At 33.3% G+C, this 21,043-nt stretch overlaps 2 protein-coding genes across 5 annotated transcripts in view; both read right to left on the bottom strand.

Moving 5' to 3' along the window:
- LOC111510524 (uncharacterized) overlaps positions 1–5,316 on the bottom strand; it is a 57,655-nt gene extending 52,339 nt beyond the window's left edge. Inside the window, exons 1-2 of one of the 4 annotated variants that reach the window (XM_074171915.1) lie at positions 5,123–5,316; positions 4,027–5,073 (exon numbers count right to left, since the gene is read on the bottom strand). In XM_074171915.1, coding sequence (XP_074028016.1) covers positions 4,027–4,965 — 939 coding nt within the window. In that variant the 5' untranslated portion in view covers positions 4,966–5,073; positions 5,123–5,316. Of the gene's footprint in view, positions 1–4,026 lie in introns of all 4 variants that reach the window. The other 3 variants (XM_074171916.1, XM_074171917.1, XM_074171918.1) reach the window with 3 other exon arrangements.
- Positions 5,317–8,533: 3,217 nt separating this feature from the next.
- Positions 8,534–20,527, bottom strand: MED24 (Mediator complex subunit 24). The gene is made up of 5 exons (XM_023166439.2): positions 19,042–20,527; positions 16,331–16,649; positions 15,585–16,049; positions 15,012–15,337; positions 8,534–8,982 (listed from the first exon to the last, which is right to left on the bottom strand). The coding sequence occupies exons 1-5, from the start codon at positions 20,272–20,274 to the stop codon at positions 8,590–8,592; spliced, it is 2,736 nt and encodes a 911-aa protein (XP_023022207.1). The 5' UTR covers positions 20,275–20,527; the 3' UTR covers positions 8,534–8,589.
- Between the last annotated feature and the right edge of the window lie 516 nt (positions 20,528–21,043).

Raw genomic sequence — 21,043 nt, 5'->3', positions numbered from 1 at the left:
GAAGCTTAACATCGATTGGAAATATATTCATCGAAAAGTTTATCTACTTTTGCAAAGTGACAAAAAAATTTATTATTTTTACACGTATGGAGCTCCTAAAAAAACTACATGCTTAGATAAGTTTTCGATATGCACGTTTCGTTAAATATACTCGATATAAAAAACAAGTGCAATTAGCTTGTCTTCCTCCAACCTCAGCGGCTACTCATCAACATCTTTTACGGGTATATTACCAAGTTCAAGTGTGGTTTGGTTATCAGCTAGACCAAAAAACTGGGGTTGGTTGACAATACATTAGAACCAGTTCAGACTTTAATCTCACCTGCGCCGTAAAACCTACTAATACAATTTTTTGCAAGTGTAAAATGTAGTGCTAAATGTTGTTGCAGAGAAATCAAACTGTTTTGTTCTTTAGCATGTACAAATTGTCAAGGCCAGTCGTGCTCCAATGTTGAATCATCAACAGTTGAGGATTCGTTTGATACCAACGAGGAGACATTTACACCGTTTTTTATCATTTTCAACCCTTGCCAATATCTTTCATTTTACAATAGGCCTACCGGTAAAACCACATTAATAAAAAAGGCAAGTACACTACCTAAAAGGTGACGTGGAAATATGTGCACATTATGACGATTACAACTCTTTCAACTTTTTGAATCGTTATATCTCAGAAACGGTGGCTCTTAGAAAAAAGGTATTCAGACATTTTCTATAATATCAGATCTACAATTTTTTTTCAAAACTAACGTTTTGCTAAAAATCGCAAAAAAACATTTCTGTGACCACTGACCCCAAATAATTTCCAGGTATCGGGTCGATGTGGATTTTTTAGATTTCATTTATGATAGCTTTTTGAACAATCCTACCAATTTTGAGCTGTATGTGAATTCTTGTACCTTCATTCCGATTTTTTGGTTTAATTTGATCGGATAATTACTCGCGATAAATTCAACTCTGCCTTTATGGAAAGGTAAAAAAGATCCAGGGCCAAACACTATGCATACTTATAAGGATATGGTAAGTATTTTTATATATTACAATGGAACAAATTATGTCATCATTGGCGGCTGATGAATGTTTGGCCTTCGATGTGAACACAGTGCAATTTATATGGTATTCTGCCGGTTTCAATGGTGATTTGGTAACATGAACTTTAGATGATTATGATACAAAGAAAACAAATCATCCATACCGGAGTTAATTCAGGACTATAATACACTGGAGAGGCCTGTCTGCTAATTAAATTGCAGCCGGCTGATTTATTTACTACCAAACCTTCATTTTATTATGGAAAAGCAATCCTTGTAAGTTCCAGAATATCCGAGAGGAGCTTTTTTCTTGATGATACCGAAATAAGTTATTCGTAAAAGTTGCTTAGAAATCTATTTTGATCCTACCGAATTTCAACACAAAATTCGAAATTTTATTTTCTTTGTAATTTTCTTATTCAAGTCCCATTTTCAATTAATGGTTCTAAATATGAAGCTACGCAAATGATAAATTTGTTATAGTGTAGGAATAATAATGAAAAACCTAATATTCATATTGAAAAAATTCAAATTTTGATTCTTTAATACGTTTCCGGTTTGAGTAAAATGTTTATTCACAGAGGCTGCCGTTCCATCGCAAACGATTTCGTTGCGGATGTCTTCTGTTGAATTCTTGAGCAACTTGTCTGCTACTTCGAGCACCATCATCAAATAACGTTATTATTTCAATTTTTTCCCGTAAATTAATTCGTTCGATGGGCATTTTCTAATTGTTTTTTGACGCATTTACTTTCAAACTGACATTTGAGGTATGATTAGTTTCCATGACACTCTAGCCCAAATTGAAATCTTTTGAAACACAAAATATGAGACTGCTTTGAAACATTAAGAATGACGATTATCCATCCAAAATTAGGCACATTTTGCAACCAATCATATTCAATAGGAAATGGAAAAAGTCCTCAAAATTGGAGACAGGCTAATAAAGGAGACTAAATTCAAATAACTTTGATTCGATTTGGTAAAATAATAATTTTTAATTTTAGTTATTTCAATACATTTATTTAATTGAATTTGACTATTTCATCATTTCTGTAGCTTCTTATTCGGAAGCATTAATTGAAAATCAGACTTGAATATGAAAATTAAAAAAAAAAAAATTCAATTTTAGGTTGAAATTCGATATGTAGGTTTAAAATCGATTTCTAAGCAACTTATTTTGGTATCTCCATCGCGAAGCAAAATATTGAGAATTTGCCCTTTTCGCAGGATCGCAAAAGGCTGGGTTTGAGGCTGTCACTCGGGCTGAGTATTGCGAAAAGTGAGGCCCATGAAGTTCTAAGCCTGTACCAAAAATCAAATCTCTGCTATCAAAAATGACTGAAATACAGGGGTGTCTTCATTTCAAGTGTGTGACACTGTGTATATAAAAAGCTGATATTTTTCTTGGAATAATTATTGATAAATATCTAACACGGGAAAGAAACATAATTCAACTATCGTCTAAGCTCTCGAAAATTATATATATATGATAAGATCACTTGTTAAAACTGTATCTTGAGAAACTATAATGTCTGCTTATTATGGTTATTTTTATTGAAACATGACATATACTGTGCTGAGTTGGGGTCACTCTTCCCATTCAGAGAAAATTTTTAGGCCACAAAGGAGATGCATCCGTATTATTAAGAATCCCAAAAAATCGCCAGTGCTACAGACATTGTTTTTCTGAGCTTAAAACACTAACATTTCCTTGTGCATATATATTGAATTGCATTAAATATGTTAATAATAATAAGCAAAAATTTTTAACACATAGCCAACTTCATAATTATGAAACACGTCATTACCAGGACATTATGACTGACTATCACAGATTGCATAGAACCAGAAAAGGAACTGACCACTATGGTGTACATTTCTTCAACTGCTTGCCAGTGACCATGAGACTGTTTGAGTAGAGATTATTTTTCAAAAAAAAAATCAAAGATTATTTAGAAAAAAAGGCTTTCATTCAATACAGGAATTCTTGGACAATAACTTCCATGACCTACTGTGATTGTTTAAATTGTATTTAATTCAATGAACAAATTGTAATTTCACTTATTTTATTTATGAAACCGTAATTTTAAAAGTGTATGACAAAAAGTACCAACATTTTAATGTGTATACCATTTCTTTTTCGACTTATAAAAACACGATATGTGTTATTACCAATAAAATTAATTGACTGATTGATTAATTTCATTTGGTCAGCACGACCACCAATAGACCAGTTTCGGAGTACTAGCTCCTCGTCAGTACCAGGTGGGTCATTTCAGGAGAAGAGAACTGTCTGAATATTCCAAACAAACAAAACTAATTTGATTGGATCGTTTCTATTCTTCAGAGTGTTTATGTTTTCACACCAGTAAAAACCAGAAATCACTTATTTGGAATGATTTTCATGATTTGTTCATGATTTTAGGTTAATTTTGTACTCTATTCTTGATCTGTTTGGTCTTTTTTCAGTGGATATACTATCAAATATAAATATAAAAATCCAAAGTGATTTTGATAGTTTAACGGGGGTCAGCCTAATGGTGAAGCTAGCTGAACCCAGCTATTCAAAGATTAACATATGATAAATTGGTGGTTGTTGGTAATAGAAACTTGAAATGAGCATTAAATCTTGGTGTAGTCTGATTCGATAAAATCTCTTCTTTGATTAGCAGAACCCGCAATATCTTTAATGAAGGAAGAGCGAAAAATTTGAAAATAGAGTACAAAATCATCCTTACAATAAATTGTGATTTAGATTAAATGTGAAAATTCAAAGTAGTTCTGCTTACACAACTGTAAAGATCTTATTCAATAGAATATACAAAAAATCTAGATTGCAGCTTACAAAAATGTTTGTACATTTATCGTAAAATACTCTCAGAACCAATACAGTATCAAAAATAGATTATGATTACAAAACTGTTAATTCAAGAGGTGAATATTGCGAATAATTGCTATAGCAGAAATTAAAATTTAGTGTTGATATACTTACCTTGGGGTCTGATTTGAGGTCTTCATTATTCCCTTGTATTTGTTTATTCTCTATATTGTGACTTGATGAGTTACTAGCAGTATCTTCGTAGTTTTTTTCTGATATCTTATCACATTCAATATGCTCTTCTTCCACAGACTCCTTTGGGGAATCTCTGTCTAAATCATTGTAATGCTTATCGCTTATATTTTCACTACTATTTGATGACTTTGATGATACTGACACATTTTTAACCAGAGAAGCGCTGAGGACCTCGATATTCACCCCTTTGCTAATCGACCTAATTTCTTGTTCCTCTGACTGTCTACTGGTACCAGCTACACAGCTAGAATTTAAAGAGCTGATGCTTGAAGACAGACTTCCATTACTTTTTGGCAGTAGATTTGTCTTATTAAGTGGCTTGTTTCTTCTGTAAGAAGTCAAAGAAGAGGTAAGTTTGACTGGTTTATCTTTTTTTGGACCTTCAAAATCAATCACCATCGAAAATATATTTTTGGTAGCAGATGCCGACGGGGGTGAAGAAGGGATATCAGAAACATTGCTAAGATCAACATAAAATCCAAGCGGTGTCTTCCTAGACGTTTCTGATGCCTCGGTATCAAGCTGAACAATAGAATTGAAAGGTGTGTTTGATTCTGCGAAGTGAGGTAAATTGCCTGATGAACTAGAGAAGTGATGATCCTCGTGATGTGAATTTGACATTTGTAACATAGAAAAATGGGGTACAGCGGTCTGAAATAACAAAGCCCCCTGCCGTCGCTCATCGGATCGTCTTTGATCTGCAGTATCAGCATCATCAGATAAACTGGCAGCATCGATGAAGCAACCACTAAGTAGTTGTTGGTTATGTAGTTGCTTTTGCTCTTTTGTCCTGCCTCTCCAGTCTTCATCACTTCCTACTCCTGAATCCATTTCAATTTTCTCATGCTCTTTATTCATTGAGAATGCCTTGCTTACATTTATGACCTACTAATTTTATTTTCTATAGCTTCATCCCATTACAAATAGAACACCTAAGAATCAAATAACTAATATGCTGAAAAAACACTACATTTCAATGTCACAATATAAATAAATATATACTATTTAGATATACCGGGTTTTTTCATCAAGACACTTTGATTTCAACACAGATTTCTTGACCATTTCAGTAAACTAGCCAATTGAACCGACTAGCCGACTGAATTTACGAGAATTTCTAGTTGTCACTGTCAATATACTGTCAAAAATAATAACAATTAGGAAAGTATGTGTCTGTCATTATCAGAGACTTCGTATTTTAGTAGATCCTGAAGTAAACAAACAAATCTATTCTCAAACAACAATGGATCTATTTTTTCCTTCTTTTTTTGATTGGCTGTGAACTATCATTCCGAAATTGGCTTCTTTGACAATGACAAATGTCAAAGTTTGATCGTGTTTTGTTTACCAGTGACGTTTCACAACGAACGAAAGATTGAACAACTACATTTTAGATTTCTAATTCATTTGTGAAATCAGTTGGTTTTTGTAGTTGTAGGCATTAATTAAAAGAATTTCTAGTGGCTTTTTGAATTATTCATAAAATCACCGTGAAAATAACTAATATTTCTCATAAATTGTTTTGACATTTGAGTTTATATGGCAATAAAAAATGCTAGCAGAGTAACTCTGCGTAAGGTAAGGGTATTTTCTCCCCTTTGAAAATGATCATGTGGCGAAAATATTGTTTTTCGATGATTACCGCGATTCTGTACCCTATGTTCGAGCGATTCTTCCTAGCCACATTTGTTGGAGGTTTTGAAGTCTCAAAAACTATATCCAAAGTCTCTATCTGAATTATGTGACTTTGGATGTATTGTCATGTTTCCAGGGAATTCTTGCGTCTTGGACTCATCATAGGGGCTTTGTCTTCTGGCTAAATGTTCGAAGTAAGCTCCCTAGATATGATCTATAGAATGCTCTCAGCACAAATTCACAAGTACATCTAACCTTCGATGTCTTACTCCTAACAACTTGGTCTCTAATCAGCAAAACTTCGATACACATCTCAAAATGAGTACCTGAAAGAAAAATCTGGAGCGATCTTATTAAAGTGTATTTTATATACAAAACTGTTACTTTTTGATAGAAAACGTGTTGTTTCCAACTTAATATAATAATAAATACCGACGCCACTGTGCCTTCGGCAAGCTGATTTTGCTGCCAAATTCACATTGGTCTTGTTATCAAGTAAACCAACATAAATATTTACTGAGAAAGATGAAATAACAAAAAAGTAAGGAATATTCAAAATAATAATAATAAATACATCTTTGTTTCGACTTATTTCTTTAATTATCTTCATTAATTTCATCTCAGCAGAGTTATTTGTACTTTTCTATTACATATATTAATTCAAAATGAGTTTTGCTAGTTGTTAAAAGAAATGTTGAACGATAATTCAAGTGAAATTTGTAGATTTCAACATCATTGTCAACTTTTTCATCATTTGTCAGATTAATTTGTTCATCATTGAAAATTGTTGCTCCAGATTTGTGCCTCTTTAGTTAGTCTGTTAGGATTTGCCATTTGAACTACCCTGTACAATGGTATTGGTTATTCTCTCATTATCTTTAGGAGTAAGAGATTTATAGTTTTTGTGAAGGCATTCGTTTTTGGAGGCAGGTTTTTTGTTTCTAGCATTTTTTTGAAAGTACTGTCTGAATAGATCTATTTATTTTTGACTGTTTCAATTTTTATCGAAAATAACAATTTATTCCTTTAGTAACTATATAACAAAATTCATATCGGCAATTATGCTATCCTTGACGGTTGAAAATTGTTTCAATAATTTATTCTCCTTTCTCAAATGAAACAAGTAGATACAACAATAAAAATTGGCGAGTTTGCACAAGAATAAATAAATGTTGTGCATGAACAATAAATAATTACAGTAATTACAAAATTTATAATTACAATATTCTTGAAGGTATAATATAGGTTCAAAAAAATTCTGAACCTTTCTCCTGAACTTCATGGAGTTTTTTGCGAATCTGGAATGTGCTTTCAGGTGATTATATACTTTCTTGCTCTCGTGAGTGAGCGATTTTTTGTAAGAGTCGTTTTGGAGATAAGCAAATGAAATTGATTAATGTTTTGAGTAATTAAATGATGACTGGCAGAATCATGTAGATAGTTTCTTTTTATGCATTAAATAGACAGTTTAAAGGATGAAAAAATTTGCTCCAATACTGCACAAGTATCTTACAGCTCTTTTTATAATATGAATACCGAATTCAGTTAATGTTGGTTGCAGAAACCCCAAAACCCTATACCATATCTGATATGTATTGTTGGCAATAATTTCATTAAGCTCATTAGATACTTCCCACACAGCATGGCAACCTGATGCTGCCCTTCTCTTCAATGACGTAACATGGTCGTCAAATTTCAATTGTCATCAATATGAATTCCCAGACATTTGGTATACGATTCATTTCAACTAAAAACGACCATAGCCCAAGAAATAAATGATGTGAAAAGAAAACGTCCTTCACTGCAAGGCAACCAGATGAACTTGTGATCTTCATAGGAAAAGATGTCATTACTTTTGTGTCCTTTTCAGGACAGTTGAGTGATTCAGCATACCACCACTGATGAGATCTTGAAAGATGGAAACAGCACTGTCTGGTGTTTGATTACAAGTTCATTAATATGGTTATATTAATGATATACGTTTCAATTCCGTAACAAATTGTTTAAAGTATAAACTAAATAGGGAAAAGTGATCTTCCTATACCTCAAAGTTCATATATTTGAAGGTATTTGTTTGGAATGGATTTTTTCTTCCAGTTTTCATCTGAAAAAACTTTTGTAGAATATAGATAGATTTTGAGAAAAAGGGTTTTTGGCTGTGTACTTAATAATAATAATAATGCTTTTATTGAAAGATTACTCTGTACAAGAGATACTAAACTAATCTAACAAATTGGAGAATTCAACATCTGCACATGATAAATCAAGGCAGATATTGCTCTTCCATCCAACCATCTTCATACAAAAAATATGGGTAACATCCAAAGGAAGGAAGAACGCATTCAAGTTCAAAATAAACGCTTTACAAAGATGTGCAGATAATGCATCGAAGTTACTTTCAGATACAAACTGGAAGGAAAAACCCTCCCAAACAACTACTCTCAGATGAACATTGAATTTCACAAAAGACAAAGTACTTTCGAAACAACTACTTTCATATGACCATTGAATTATTGCATGAAACACTGTCATCCTCAATGGTGTACTTCAAAGTTTGGGAATAAGATGCCCATCTTATTACCTAATCAGCAGCTTTTAGGGTAATATTACAAGACAAAGCACTCATTTCATTCATAATATTATGGATTTATGTATAAAGATGGAGAAGTAGAAAGCCAGAATGTTTTTTTTACAAGAATTGATGTCTCATAAAAATATACCCCTTTCAATGTAATCATAGAAAAATTCTATGTCTAGCATTAAAGTTTCGATTTGAACATAAAACACTTCATTGTTTAAATAATTTAATAAATATGAAACAATCTCAAAAAGATAAAAATAAAGTATTCAGTTAACAACAGTATTTTTTAAATAATAGTTTCTCAGAATACATAAATCTTTTGCCATATTAATTCGTCCTGAACTTTTGAAAATATCATGCACATGGAGAAGGAGAGGATAACTAAACAACTCAGGCATTGTTTTCAATAAATCAGATACAAGTGAATTGGGAATCGCAGCTAATACAGCACTTGCCGAATTAACTTTTACTTCAACGATAGATTTAACGAGATAAAATGCAAAATAAGTTTGCTGGGTGATGGATCCTTCCCGTATCCCACCCTCAAACATATGTAGAAGATTACGAAGTGAGGTGAGGAGTTGTTCAGTAGGTTTTGGTTCTTCTACGTTGTCCATTAAGCGTGCCATTTTTGGTAATGGTGGACCGATCTCAATATCCTAAAAGTAAAAATAAATTATCATCTCCTACAAATAAAACAGCTGAATCAAAGAGTGTTAACTTTCGATGCCAGTTATAACTGTACCAAAGCTTTTTTGGGTTTTTTTGACCATGGTCTGCAGGTTTTTATGCCTGATGTTTCGTTTACGACTGAGGTAAACATTATAGAAGGCAATGAAGCAAAAGACAAAATGTCTTAATTGCTCTCACAGGAGATACTACAGTATTGGAATGTTTCTCCACTTCTATATCATCGGTAGTGGGCGTGGCCTTTTCTTATTGGTTGGACCAAATGTTCTCATTGTGTGCAATTTAGAACAGGTAGCCAGATTTTATTTATGTCGATTTCCTCTTCGTTTTCAATGAAATTGTTTCTGTGTTCATAAATTTCTATCTCCTCCCTAGATAGAGAATTACTGTCCAAGAGTATATAGGGAAGCAATTGAAATTCATAACCATAGAGATAATTCCAATCAAAAGGTGAAGGAAAATAAATAAAATCTATCTATATGTTCCATATTGCACAAAAATTCAGGTCCTTTAATCCAAGTAATAGGAACGAAGCCATGTCCAGTGAAATATTTCAATATTGTAGTATTTGCTATGAGGATAACATAACTAGAGTTGTCGTATCGCCTTTGATAATATCTAACGTAGTTGTAGGCGAAATGTATGTTATATATGGAATTGAAGTCGTCAGATTACGGGAGGGTGTAGAAGATACTATATTAATCTGAGACTTTAGATTTGTTTTGGAGGCGTTTATTTTCATCAGTTGTTATAATCCTGAATTATTGTCAAGTTGTAAATAAAAATTTGTCTTCATGAGTATATTGTTTAGAAATAACTGAAATACAAAAGGTTATGGGTGCAGTATTAAGTATACTGAATAACTGCAAGAGAATATTGTTTAGGGGTGAAAATTGATCAAAACACAAAAACTGGAGCTTCAAATCAATCAGCGGAAGTACTCTTGAAAAATTTTGAATGACAGGTTGTGAACCTGTCAACACTCCTTAATTGCAAATAAGTAAAAGATTTACCTCATCAGTATCTTATTGGATCGCTGATGTACTTAGAAGTCCTAAATAGATCAGAAATAGCTCATGCAATTACTATGTTGGGTTAATATGATTATTACTACACAAAAGAGCACTGGAATGCTGGAGAGAGGATCTTGGGAAATTTGAAAAGTATGAAAGATGAATGTCTGGCATATAAAAAACCGGCAAGCATCAGGATAAAGCTATTGTGATTTATTATGACAACCAAGGACTGCAGAAATTTTTATTCAAACCATCAATTATTGAAAAACACTTTCACAACACCAGAACAAAAATTACGATCTCTTGACGCGCGTTTCGCTAACCAAGTTAGCGTCCTCAGGATATCATTATGACTAAATTTTACTACTATGTTAGTGATTTTGTATCCTAATGGCCTAACTACTACCTGTTAGTATTACCGAACTACACCGGTTAGTATTATATAACTGTGATTACGTCAAACTCTATCACCTAGTAAGCCAAACTCAATGGGAAAATGTGTTAGTATCAAAAGATCCGGATGAGTTGGTTGATGCTTTTCACAAAAGACTCTATGGTATCTTTGACGAATGCTTGCAAAAAAAGGAAATAAAGTACAATAATAAATTCCCCACTGGTATAGCGCTGAACTTAGGCAGACAATAAAGGAAAAATACTTTAAAAAATCCAAACGTGCAATTCCAAAACATGGTGAATGCAGAAATAAATTTTGTGAACTTAGAGTAAAAGTGAAAAAACTAATGGAACGATGTAAGCTCTCTCACATACAAACTATTGAAAACAAAATCAGTAAAAACTCTAAAGAATTTTGGAATTACATAAACAATAAAAAAAAGATTACAAAATATCTAATAATTTCAGATATGAAGTCATTTCTGATGATCAAGATATTGCTAATGCTTTTTGCTGAATATTTTCAATCAGTTTATAGTAATGATTCTCCAGATGGCACCAATCTCTCTCTAGAAATAAACCTGCAAGAATTATGTCTATCATCAATTTCCGAACAAGTTATCTGTGAAGCAGAATCCCGTCAACTGGAGTTGACGGTATTCCATCTTACTTTTACAAAGGTTATATGGAAAACCTAATAAGACCTCCGAATATAATCTTCAATAGCGTTGTTGAAAGTAGTGTGTTTCCAAAACAACTCAAAATGGGACGTATAATTCCTATCCATAGATCTGGCAATCAAAATCTCATAACAAACACATTATCTGCAGAGAACAGCACGGTTTTGTTAATAAAAAATCAACTGTAACAAATCTCATGGCGTTCAGCAATAACTTAGCACTCTCGATAAATAATAATAATAATAATGTTTATTTTAGAAAATGCCACAATTATTTGTATAAAAAATAATAACAACATGTAGTAAAATGACGTCACACACAATTAGGTATATTTCAAAACGGATGTTTTAAAAAATCCTCAACACAATAGCGTTCTAGATCTACAAGTATCTTTTTGATGTTTTTTTTAATAGATTGCTACTAGCAGAATGTCTAACTAACAAGTACTGGTAACTTGTAAAATTTCATTGCCATATAATAGGGAGATTTTTCAGTAAGTCTCAATATATGATATGGATAAATGAGGTCATGCCTCCTAGTGTTATATTCATGTTCTGTAGCATTTAGATTAAAAAGTTCTCTATTTTTAAACAAATACATCAAACATTCAAAAATATACAGAGCATATACAGTCATGATGTTACTATTCTTAAAAACTGTTCGGCAACAGTCCTTATAATATTTGTAATTGATTATTCTAATTACTCTTTTTTGTACAACAAATATTCTATTTGTATTCTTGTTGGATCTCCAAAAAATTGTTCTGTATCTCAAAAGATTCAAAATTTGAAAAGTGAAGAGATAAAGCTGCTTGCTTTTCTAGATGTTTACTGATTATTCTCAGTCCATAGGACACTTTTCAAAGCTTCGAAGAGATTTCCTCTATATGTTGTGACCAGTTCAGCCATTCATCAATGTAAACACCCAAAAACTTGGTGTCATGCGATAACTGAAAGGAATTATTGAAAAATGATATATCATTTGGTTTTTCCTCTGCTGTTAGATAGTTTGCAAATAGCATCACTTTAGTTTTCGACTCGTTCAATAATAACTTATTTGTTTTCAACCAGTTTTTTGTTTTCTGAAAAATGTTACAACAGTTTACCATCATCTCCGGATATGTTTCTTCCCCTGCCAGAAGGCTTGTATCATCAGCATATATAGTTATAAATTGATTCTCTACTAATTCAGATTTGCATAAATAATTCATAAATATAACGAACAACAGTGGGCCCGCTACACTTCCTTGCGGTATACCTATAGATGTTGTTATAATATCAGATTTGAAGTTTTATGAGTTTTTATGATACTGACTCTCTGTTGTCTGTTTACTAAATATGAGTGAAACCATTTCCTCTTATTCCATATTTCTCTAATTTGATTAACAAGATATTATGATCTAGACAGTCGTATGCTTTTAACAAGTCAAGAAACATACCCAGAGCTAGATGCCGTTTTTCCATCAGATCAATTATGTTCTGCGTATATTGGAAGATTGCCGTTTGTGTTGATTTTTTTTGTAAGTAGCCATGTTGATTATCACTGAAGATATTACACTCATAAAAAAACGGTATAACTTTATTACACATTACTGGAATAATACTGTAATCTACACAGACCTAGCGAAAGCATTCGACAAAGTGAACCATGGAGTTCTCATCGCCAAATTAAGGAAATTCTCAATGAATCAATCAATGATAACATTAGTGAAGTCATATCTATCAGATAGAGATCAATTTGTTGCTTTCAATAGAAAAAGGTCGACACTATTCAGACCAACCTCTGGCGTTCCTCAGAGTTATTTATAATGTTCATTAACAATATAGGTGATTATAAGACATTCCAAATTCCTACTTTATGCAGATGATCTCAAACTATACCAAACCATCAACGATGAGAGAGACAGTGAAAACCTTCAGAAAGACTTAGATTCTATCACTATCTTTTGTGAGACGAACAACTTGATGCTGAATGAGGGTAAATGCAAAGTTATGTCTTTTTCACGGAAAAATGTTATTACTCCAATGGAATATTCAATAAATGGCACCAAACTGGAAAAACTTGCTCAAATCAAAGATCTAGGAGTCATATTTAATAGTAACTTCAACTTTAGAAATCACATAAAATATATTGTACGTGATGCAAACAGAAAGCTTGGTTTTGTGTTAAGAAACGCCACGGATTTCAAATGGGAACTAGAAATTCTTCTATTCAAGCCTTTGTTAGATCAAAGCTTGAATACGCTTCAACAATTTGGAATCCGCAAACAGCATTTCATTCAGAGATGAATGAAATGCTGAAAATAAAGAGTATCCTTCTATGATCCGCTATAGGACTCAACTAGAACATTTTTGACATGCCAACCCTGTCAGATCGTCGAAGCTTGAAAGATGTACTATTTATATTCAATATATTTAATCAGATAATAAATGTACCTGATCTTCTCAGTGTGATCAAACTTCATGTTCCTAGTGCTAGTCTAAGAAATCGCAATAGGGTTTTCTATGCAGACACTCGATCAGAGTCTCCACTCAATCGCTGCCTTAGGCAAGTGAATGATCTAGTCGTAAGTCATCAAAGTCTTGATTTTTTTTGCAGTGATGAATTAGAAATAAGACAGTCGTTTTTAAAAAAAATGTGCCGTATATACCTGTTTTTATTAATGTTTCTCTTGTACGTAATTTTAGGTGTTTATTTACTCTGTGTATTGTAAAATCATATATTTCATGTACATTGACTGTATACATATAATCGGGTGTAAACCTATTTGGAATGCAGTTTAAATAAAATCTATCTATTTATCTATCTCTACTACCTGTTTTAACACCTCTAATTTTGTATGTATTTTCTCTATGTTGATGATCATCTCTAATATTTATCGATAAAATTACGTATAAGACCAAACAAAGGACTGCTTGAAATAGGACCATTGTCGTTACTCATAGAACTCATTCCGCACTTTTTGATTTCCAAGCTTTCAAAGGCATCCAGAAACCTGTTGTCATGTTGAGACCGGTACATGACAACAGCTTTCTGGATGTCTTCGAAAGCTTGGAAATTGAAAAGTGCAGAATGAGTTTTATGAATAGCGACAAAGGTCCTATTTCAAACAGTCCTTTGTTTGGTCTTATACGAAATCATTCTAAATAAAAAACCGATAAATATTAGAGATGATCACTAACATAGAAGAAATAGATAACAAATTAGAGGTATTAAAAACAGATAGTTTAGCACAGGATCAATAACAGGTAGGAGTTATGTAATACTAACGGGTGTATCGGTAGGTACTACTAACAGGTAGTAGTTAGTCCACTAGGATATAAAAATACTAACATAGTAGTGAAATTTAGTCATAATGATCAGAGAACGCTAACTTGGTTGGCGAAACGCGCCTTGAGAGACCGTAATTTTTGTTCTGGTGTTGGGAAAGTGTTTTTCAATAAAACTATCGACATCCACATCAAAAATAATTTTAAGAAAGGTGTTGCAGATAACAAAGAGACTCAGTTGGAACATAAGCCCAGAAGACAAGATAACAGATTTGTTGAAGAAGTGATAGAATTACCAAAAAAGTTTTTTATTGTTCGTTAGGTATGGGACCAACCTCGTCAGATTACAGAAGATTTAATGTTTGTTTCCGAGGTGTTATTTTTTATCAGTTGTTATGATTTCAAAATATTGTCATGAACATAAACATAAAAACTTGCTTTTGTGAACACAAATTCTTAAGAAAAGAACTGAGGCTCAACACCTTTTATCAATTTTCTAGATAAAATTAAAAGAAGAGAACAAATCGGGATGAAAAATACATCCAGGCAAAAAAATAGCAAAAATTAGTCATACACACATATTTAATAATAAGTGTTTTCAGACACTGACAGAATTGTTTATCACCTAACCAATACTTACTTCCGATAAAGCATCCCAAGCAGTATAAACGCAGTAACTAGTAAGGTATGCTAGAGCAGGCAACTGTGGTTCCATCAAGCTATCAGCCTGAATGTCATTATAGAGTAATTGAGGTAGAACATGTGACAACAACTGCTGAGTGCAACCTACTATTTTCACGTGAAATATGGCTAAAGCAAGATCCACGCCTTTTTGAAGTTGGTCTCTGTACCTAAGCTTGAGTAGTTCTTGAATAACTGCAGATACCAGCCATCGATCTCCTGCAGTATCTAACAGGCAGTGCAGGGTCATTGCTGAATCATGATCTAGCCAACCTCTGCAAATACCTGTGAGTATAATACATTAATATATAATACTAAAACAGAAGGCATGTTACAAGACTTGCAAGATGTAAGTTCTCTCCAATTTATCATTTCCATTTCTCTCTGCCCCAATTTTGTGTGTTATTTGGGGTCTTCCATATATTCTCCATTCAATTCTGATGTCGATAATATATGAAACAATTTCATTTTACTTCTTCTGGAGATGTTAGTTTTGATAGAATGACGATAATATAAAGAAAATTAAACCTACCAGATTTCCACACAGTACTCAATTGTTCTGTTGCTGGGTGCCTTGACACCAAATGGTGGTTGCTAGATGTAGGTAGCGGCAACTGTACCTCTCTTTGCATTTTTCTAATAATCTCACAGGTCAATTGCCACCTATCTCGCAAACTATCCTCTTCAGTGATGGGAGGGGCAAGGAGCTGCTGCACCATATTAATTGGCTTAAGAAGAGTATCTTGAGGTGCGGTCCTCATATGAGCACAAATCCAAGCTGCTGCAGCTAAAGGCAGACAGCACATTTTTCCTCTAACTGCCTCCAAAATACGTTTTACATCCTGAGGCACTAAAGCACCCTGTTCCCATGCCACAAGTACCTCATGCATCACTCCAGCGATGTTGAAGAGTACGTCCTGCCATTTTACACCTGGTGGGAAATCCGATTCACCAGAGTTGAATTGGTTCAGTAGAGATTCTATTATTGATGGATCACCTGAGAAATATGAAAACTCTTTAGTTACCAAACAAATACCCTGTATATGCACATTATCAACAGGAATATATAAAATTGTTAAGACTACGATATTACATTACTTTAGTACGGAGTTTACTTCACCAGCTATAAATTAATCTCTGTCTATGGAATACTTCTAACTTGTAACGGAATGCTCTTAAACATTATTGACTTAAGTAATGGGTGGGCCAATTTTACATCATAATATTTTTTAGTTTTATTCAGATAAAAAAGTCAATCTTTAGCAATCAATGAAATACCTAATTTTAGTAACTGCTCGGGGGCCTTGGGTCTTTGTCTCTCTACCATACATGATTTCACCCACTGTTCAAAAAGGGAATCTCCATCAGGGTCCAGCACAGCGGAAGCACCGTAGTTTTGTACAATAGCAACTAGCATGAGAAATGTTATGTCAAACAATTGAGATCTAGCCTTGTCACCTCCAGATTTGGAACATTCATTGAACCTTATTAACCGGTTCACAAGGGTGCGAAGTTGGCCTTGTACAGTAGCCACAGCCAGTATTAGTTCAAAACTTTTACCTGTGAGGACTTGATGTAACATGCCTAGAAGAGCATCCTGAAAAAAACATTAATTAAAGTGAAATTCTATAAAGCTGAGGAATACTGAGTTGCTCCTAACTGCAACAGGAGTTAGAGTTAACAAGAAGCGGGCAGACGGGGTTTTTTTGAATGATGCAACTAATTTTCCTTCATTTTCAGTATTTTAATAACTCCTTTTTAATTATATGCGAGCGCTTTCGGCAGCTGGTCGTGCTGTCATCATCAAGGCTCTACTCAAACTGAGCGTGTAAACCTGTTGTTTGTCCTTTTATGCGTTCCGAACGCCTGAGTGTAGGTATTTCAGGTACTTTAGGTAAATTTGACAGTATTTGGGTTAATTCAGGTAATATTCCTTGTGTTGGATCTTCTCTAGGTTTACTGTTTCTAGAAGTGTGTATTGTTTTGTGTAATATATTGAATGTTAGGTCTTGTTGTGTTTTGATTTGTATTTTTTCCTCGATAAGTGAATTATGACTGTTAAATTTATGGATGTTTAACTTTTCCCAGATGTCCACACGGTTTCCCTTATTGACTTGTTTTATGAGTTTTATGTTCTCTGGTGGGGGGAAATTATGTTTGTTTTGTATGGCGTGTGGTACGAGGTTCGATTTATATATTATTGGGTTTATGTATGCCTTTTTATACATTTTATCCCATTATTTATGCCAACGGAGATTGAGAAAAAATGTGTTAGTTAACAATTGAATAACTTTTTGAAAAATGGTGATAAAAACTTTTTTTTCTACGGGACTCGATTCATTCAAGTGTCAAGAAGATACTAGATTTTTTTCAAATTTTTAAAATGACATTTTATGTTATAAAAAAATTATTTATTTTGATAAACTCTCTTTAGCGGCAGCGCGCGCATGCCGCTAAAGAACCCTATTTTCATCGTCAAATTAAAATTATAAATAATGGAGATAGAGTTTCGGGAGTCAGGACTTTTTTATCGGAAATTTCCTCCTCTTTAACGAGCTTTTTTTTTAAATTGCTTAAATATCAATATTTTTTGAGTTATTAACGAAAAACTAAATACCATTTTTTCAAAATCTTATTTTATTAATAACAATTGAAATTTTTTACCTGCACCAAAATCCTTCAAAACCATTTACTTCATATAAGCAGAATAAGTGGGAGATAAGTATATAAGAGTTGACGGATGTCACAGGGATTCCCTGAACATAAATATTAATTGCAAAGACAATAACAAAACAGTGCAACATGTCGAAGTTGTAATGCGTGAGGAGTGAAACTCTAATTTATTGATTTTTCAGTTCAGCTTTAGTGATTGAGAATTTGGATATGGTTAAGATGACTTTCCATGATAAACTTAATTTTTCATTGTTTCAATAGAAACAAGTCACCTCATGAGATCCCTTGCAAGAGTGCTGCCCTGGCGGCTGCTCTGCTAGCCACCCCCTAAGGCCGCCACTGAGTATTGATAATAAAAATTAAATATACTACAAGTAAGATTTCTATAGAACACAAAAAAATGACACTAAAAAGTTATTATTAGGAAAACAAATTATTTGTACCAAATTTTATAAGCAATATATAACATTATAAAATTTAGAACATCCAGGATATTGTCAAAAAGTGTAATATTATAAGAGAAAGATCATTTGAGAATCATTGAAGAACTTCTTGACACAACATTTTCATAAGGTGGTGAATTAAAAATATTTGAGTGATGAGTTATTTTAGGCTTTGGTAACAACCCAGGTTGTTATGCGATACATATAAAGAGAAAAAATGTTAACGCAAGGTGCCAAATGAAGCAAAAAGAAACTCAATAAAATTATAACAGAATTCTATCGAAAAAATTAATTATCCAAATATTCATATCTTATTGACAAAGCATGGTCTCAAATAATGAAAACGAACACAAATATTGGCCATAGCTACTCAGTCAGATGTTAATTACTCAATGTATGTTCCCATAAAACAACAAACATTGAGAATTTGTAGAATAAAATTTCAGAACATATTTACAAACAAAAACAATAGGTAGCACCTACACAATCTCTGTTTATAAAGAGCAACATAACAATTTTATTGAGGACACATTTCTGCTAGAAAACCTCAAGATCTGTTTTAAACTGAATTTTCATTATGCTATTTTTTAATAAAAAAAAACAAATATTCTCAACCTCTTCAATAAATACAAGCTAGGTAAATTATATGAAATCTTTATATTATTTTGACGATATTGAACTGTATATAGACACAGTTTAAATCTCCTTGAAAATCTAATTGAAATTATTTCTATCATTAAATAATACATTTTTTAATCACATTGCCAAGTATCTCAAGGTTAAAGAGATAAATGTAGTCCTCAGATATCTGATTCCATATTATATCTACTGAAACTTTCAAAAAATTAACTACATTCAAAATATAGTAATTACCTGTATCTTATGGTAGTCAGTTGAAAGTGTTTTAAGTATCCCTCCAAGCGTTGACTCTGCACAAATGTGCCAATAAGTAGGCATCCCGTTACTGCCAGGTCCTGAGTCTAACTTGAGGGATGGAGGTGCTTTTCTTTTCTCCAAAAGCATTTTCATTTGTTGCTCACTTAGCAAGCGGCTCTTGGCTAGTTCATCAAGGAGGCACTTGAAACTTGAACAGGTGCTATTGGCATCCATGGCATCTAACAAAGGACTATGTTGAAGCAATAGCTCCACAGCATTGACTACACACATAGTATCAGATTTTCCAGCAAGATCCAAAAGAATATGAGGTACTTTTAAGAATGCAAATGCTCCCCACTGACTCTCATGAGATGTCTGACTTACATTGTGAAGGGAAAGGAGACTACCTCTCATAAGTTCGGCATACAACCTAGCATTACTGTAGTCTTTCAGTTTTTGAAAAATTTGGAGTTGTTGACACAATTCCGTTGTGGTACTTCCTGGGTTTCCAGTGAGTTTTACTTCCAGCCAGCATTGAATGAGAGATCCTGGCCATTTTTCCCTGTTAACTGGAAGCTGCAACATGCCAACGTCGATATTACCAAGTTTTCTGACATAGTTGGCAACCTCATCAGCTTCAGTTAGAATCAATTCTAATTCAATGCCTTTCCTATTAGTTTCAGTAAATAATTCAGGATCATTATATCGAGCGAGACACATCATTGAAACATAGAAATCATCAGTAAGAAGAGTTTTCAACAGCTCCCCAGCTTTCAGAATTATTTTCTTTGTGGACTGGCATTGCTGCAGAATATTCAACAACCATAACGCTACAGACAATACTGCAGTAGCCAATACTGTCTCTTCAGGTTTGCCAAATCCAACTGTTACTCCTGGAAGCATTCCTTCTAAGAACTCGAGAAGACTGAAAACACAGTAGATTTTGTTCAACTGGCTGTATTTACTTAGTCTCTGAAGAACTGCTGCATAAGACACCAACTGAGCACTTAAAGAATGCTTCAAATAACTCAACATCAACTGATTGGCACCAGCGCCAACCACAGCCTGTTGGAGAATGCAATCTGCCAAATTGTATACATCTCCGCTTACTCCACGGGGTAGCACCGTTTTAATGTTGATGCCCCATTGTAAATCTGTCCACCTTTCTCGCCAAGCACGCAGGAGAAGAGCCTTCAAACAACTTGTTTTACTGGTGGTTTTCGATTCCATAACTAAGCAGATAAAATTGGATTAACTGGCAGAATTTGTCAGGAACACGAAGATTTTTATAAAAACATGACTTATTTTTACAGTACAAAATATTTATGTAGTTCACATGAAACCAATCAAAAATTCTTGAGAATATTAGAACTACATGTTTTGCAAACATGTAATTTCATATGAACCTTTTGCAAAACACAAACAAATAATTACTTCACTTCACTTCACTCAAAGTTCTTGGCCTTTGCTTCCAGATGGCGCATTTATCCAGCTCGATTCGGATGGTTACAGCTTGGTCTGATTGTGAATCATGCTCACAAACTACTTACTCTTAGTAGGTGGTTTGTGATCATGCTGTAATCCAAGACTTCTGTTTTCTTAATTAGATTTGGTGTTTACTGGTCCGTTATCTCTTCTCGTGCTAGATAAAGGATAAGTAACAGATAATACTACAAACAAAGGTTAGAACGAAAATAGGAAACGGAATGGATGAAGATCATAATTTGATTTTATTCTGTTCTATAAATTTTATTAAAGTTTTTATTATTGGAATAATTATAAATCATCTCGGGTCTCTATACTATAGAACAACACAGAATCACAGAATACTACAGTTCTGATATTCTGTGACAGAAGACACAATATAACATAGTCTCTAATAAATAAGGTTTTGACAGATTCCTGATAACTTTATATCACAGAACAAGTTAGGGTGTTCTGTGTTTATATTGTCTCAATGGAAATAAAGTATTACTATTTTCATTATTTGTTCGAAATT

This window comes from Leptinotarsa decemlineata, unplaced genomic scaffold, assembly GCF_025532065.1.
Source record: "Leptinotarsa decemlineata unplaced genomic scaffold, Ldec_3_MD MMD2_tig00000035_RagTag_RagTag, whole genome shotgun sequence".
Lineage (NCBI taxonomy): Eukaryota > Metazoa > Arthropoda > Insecta > Coleoptera > Chrysomelidae > Leptinotarsa > Leptinotarsa decemlineata.
Note: the sequence above shows the minus strand (reverse complement) of the source record. Positions and strands in the feature narration are given on the sequence as shown.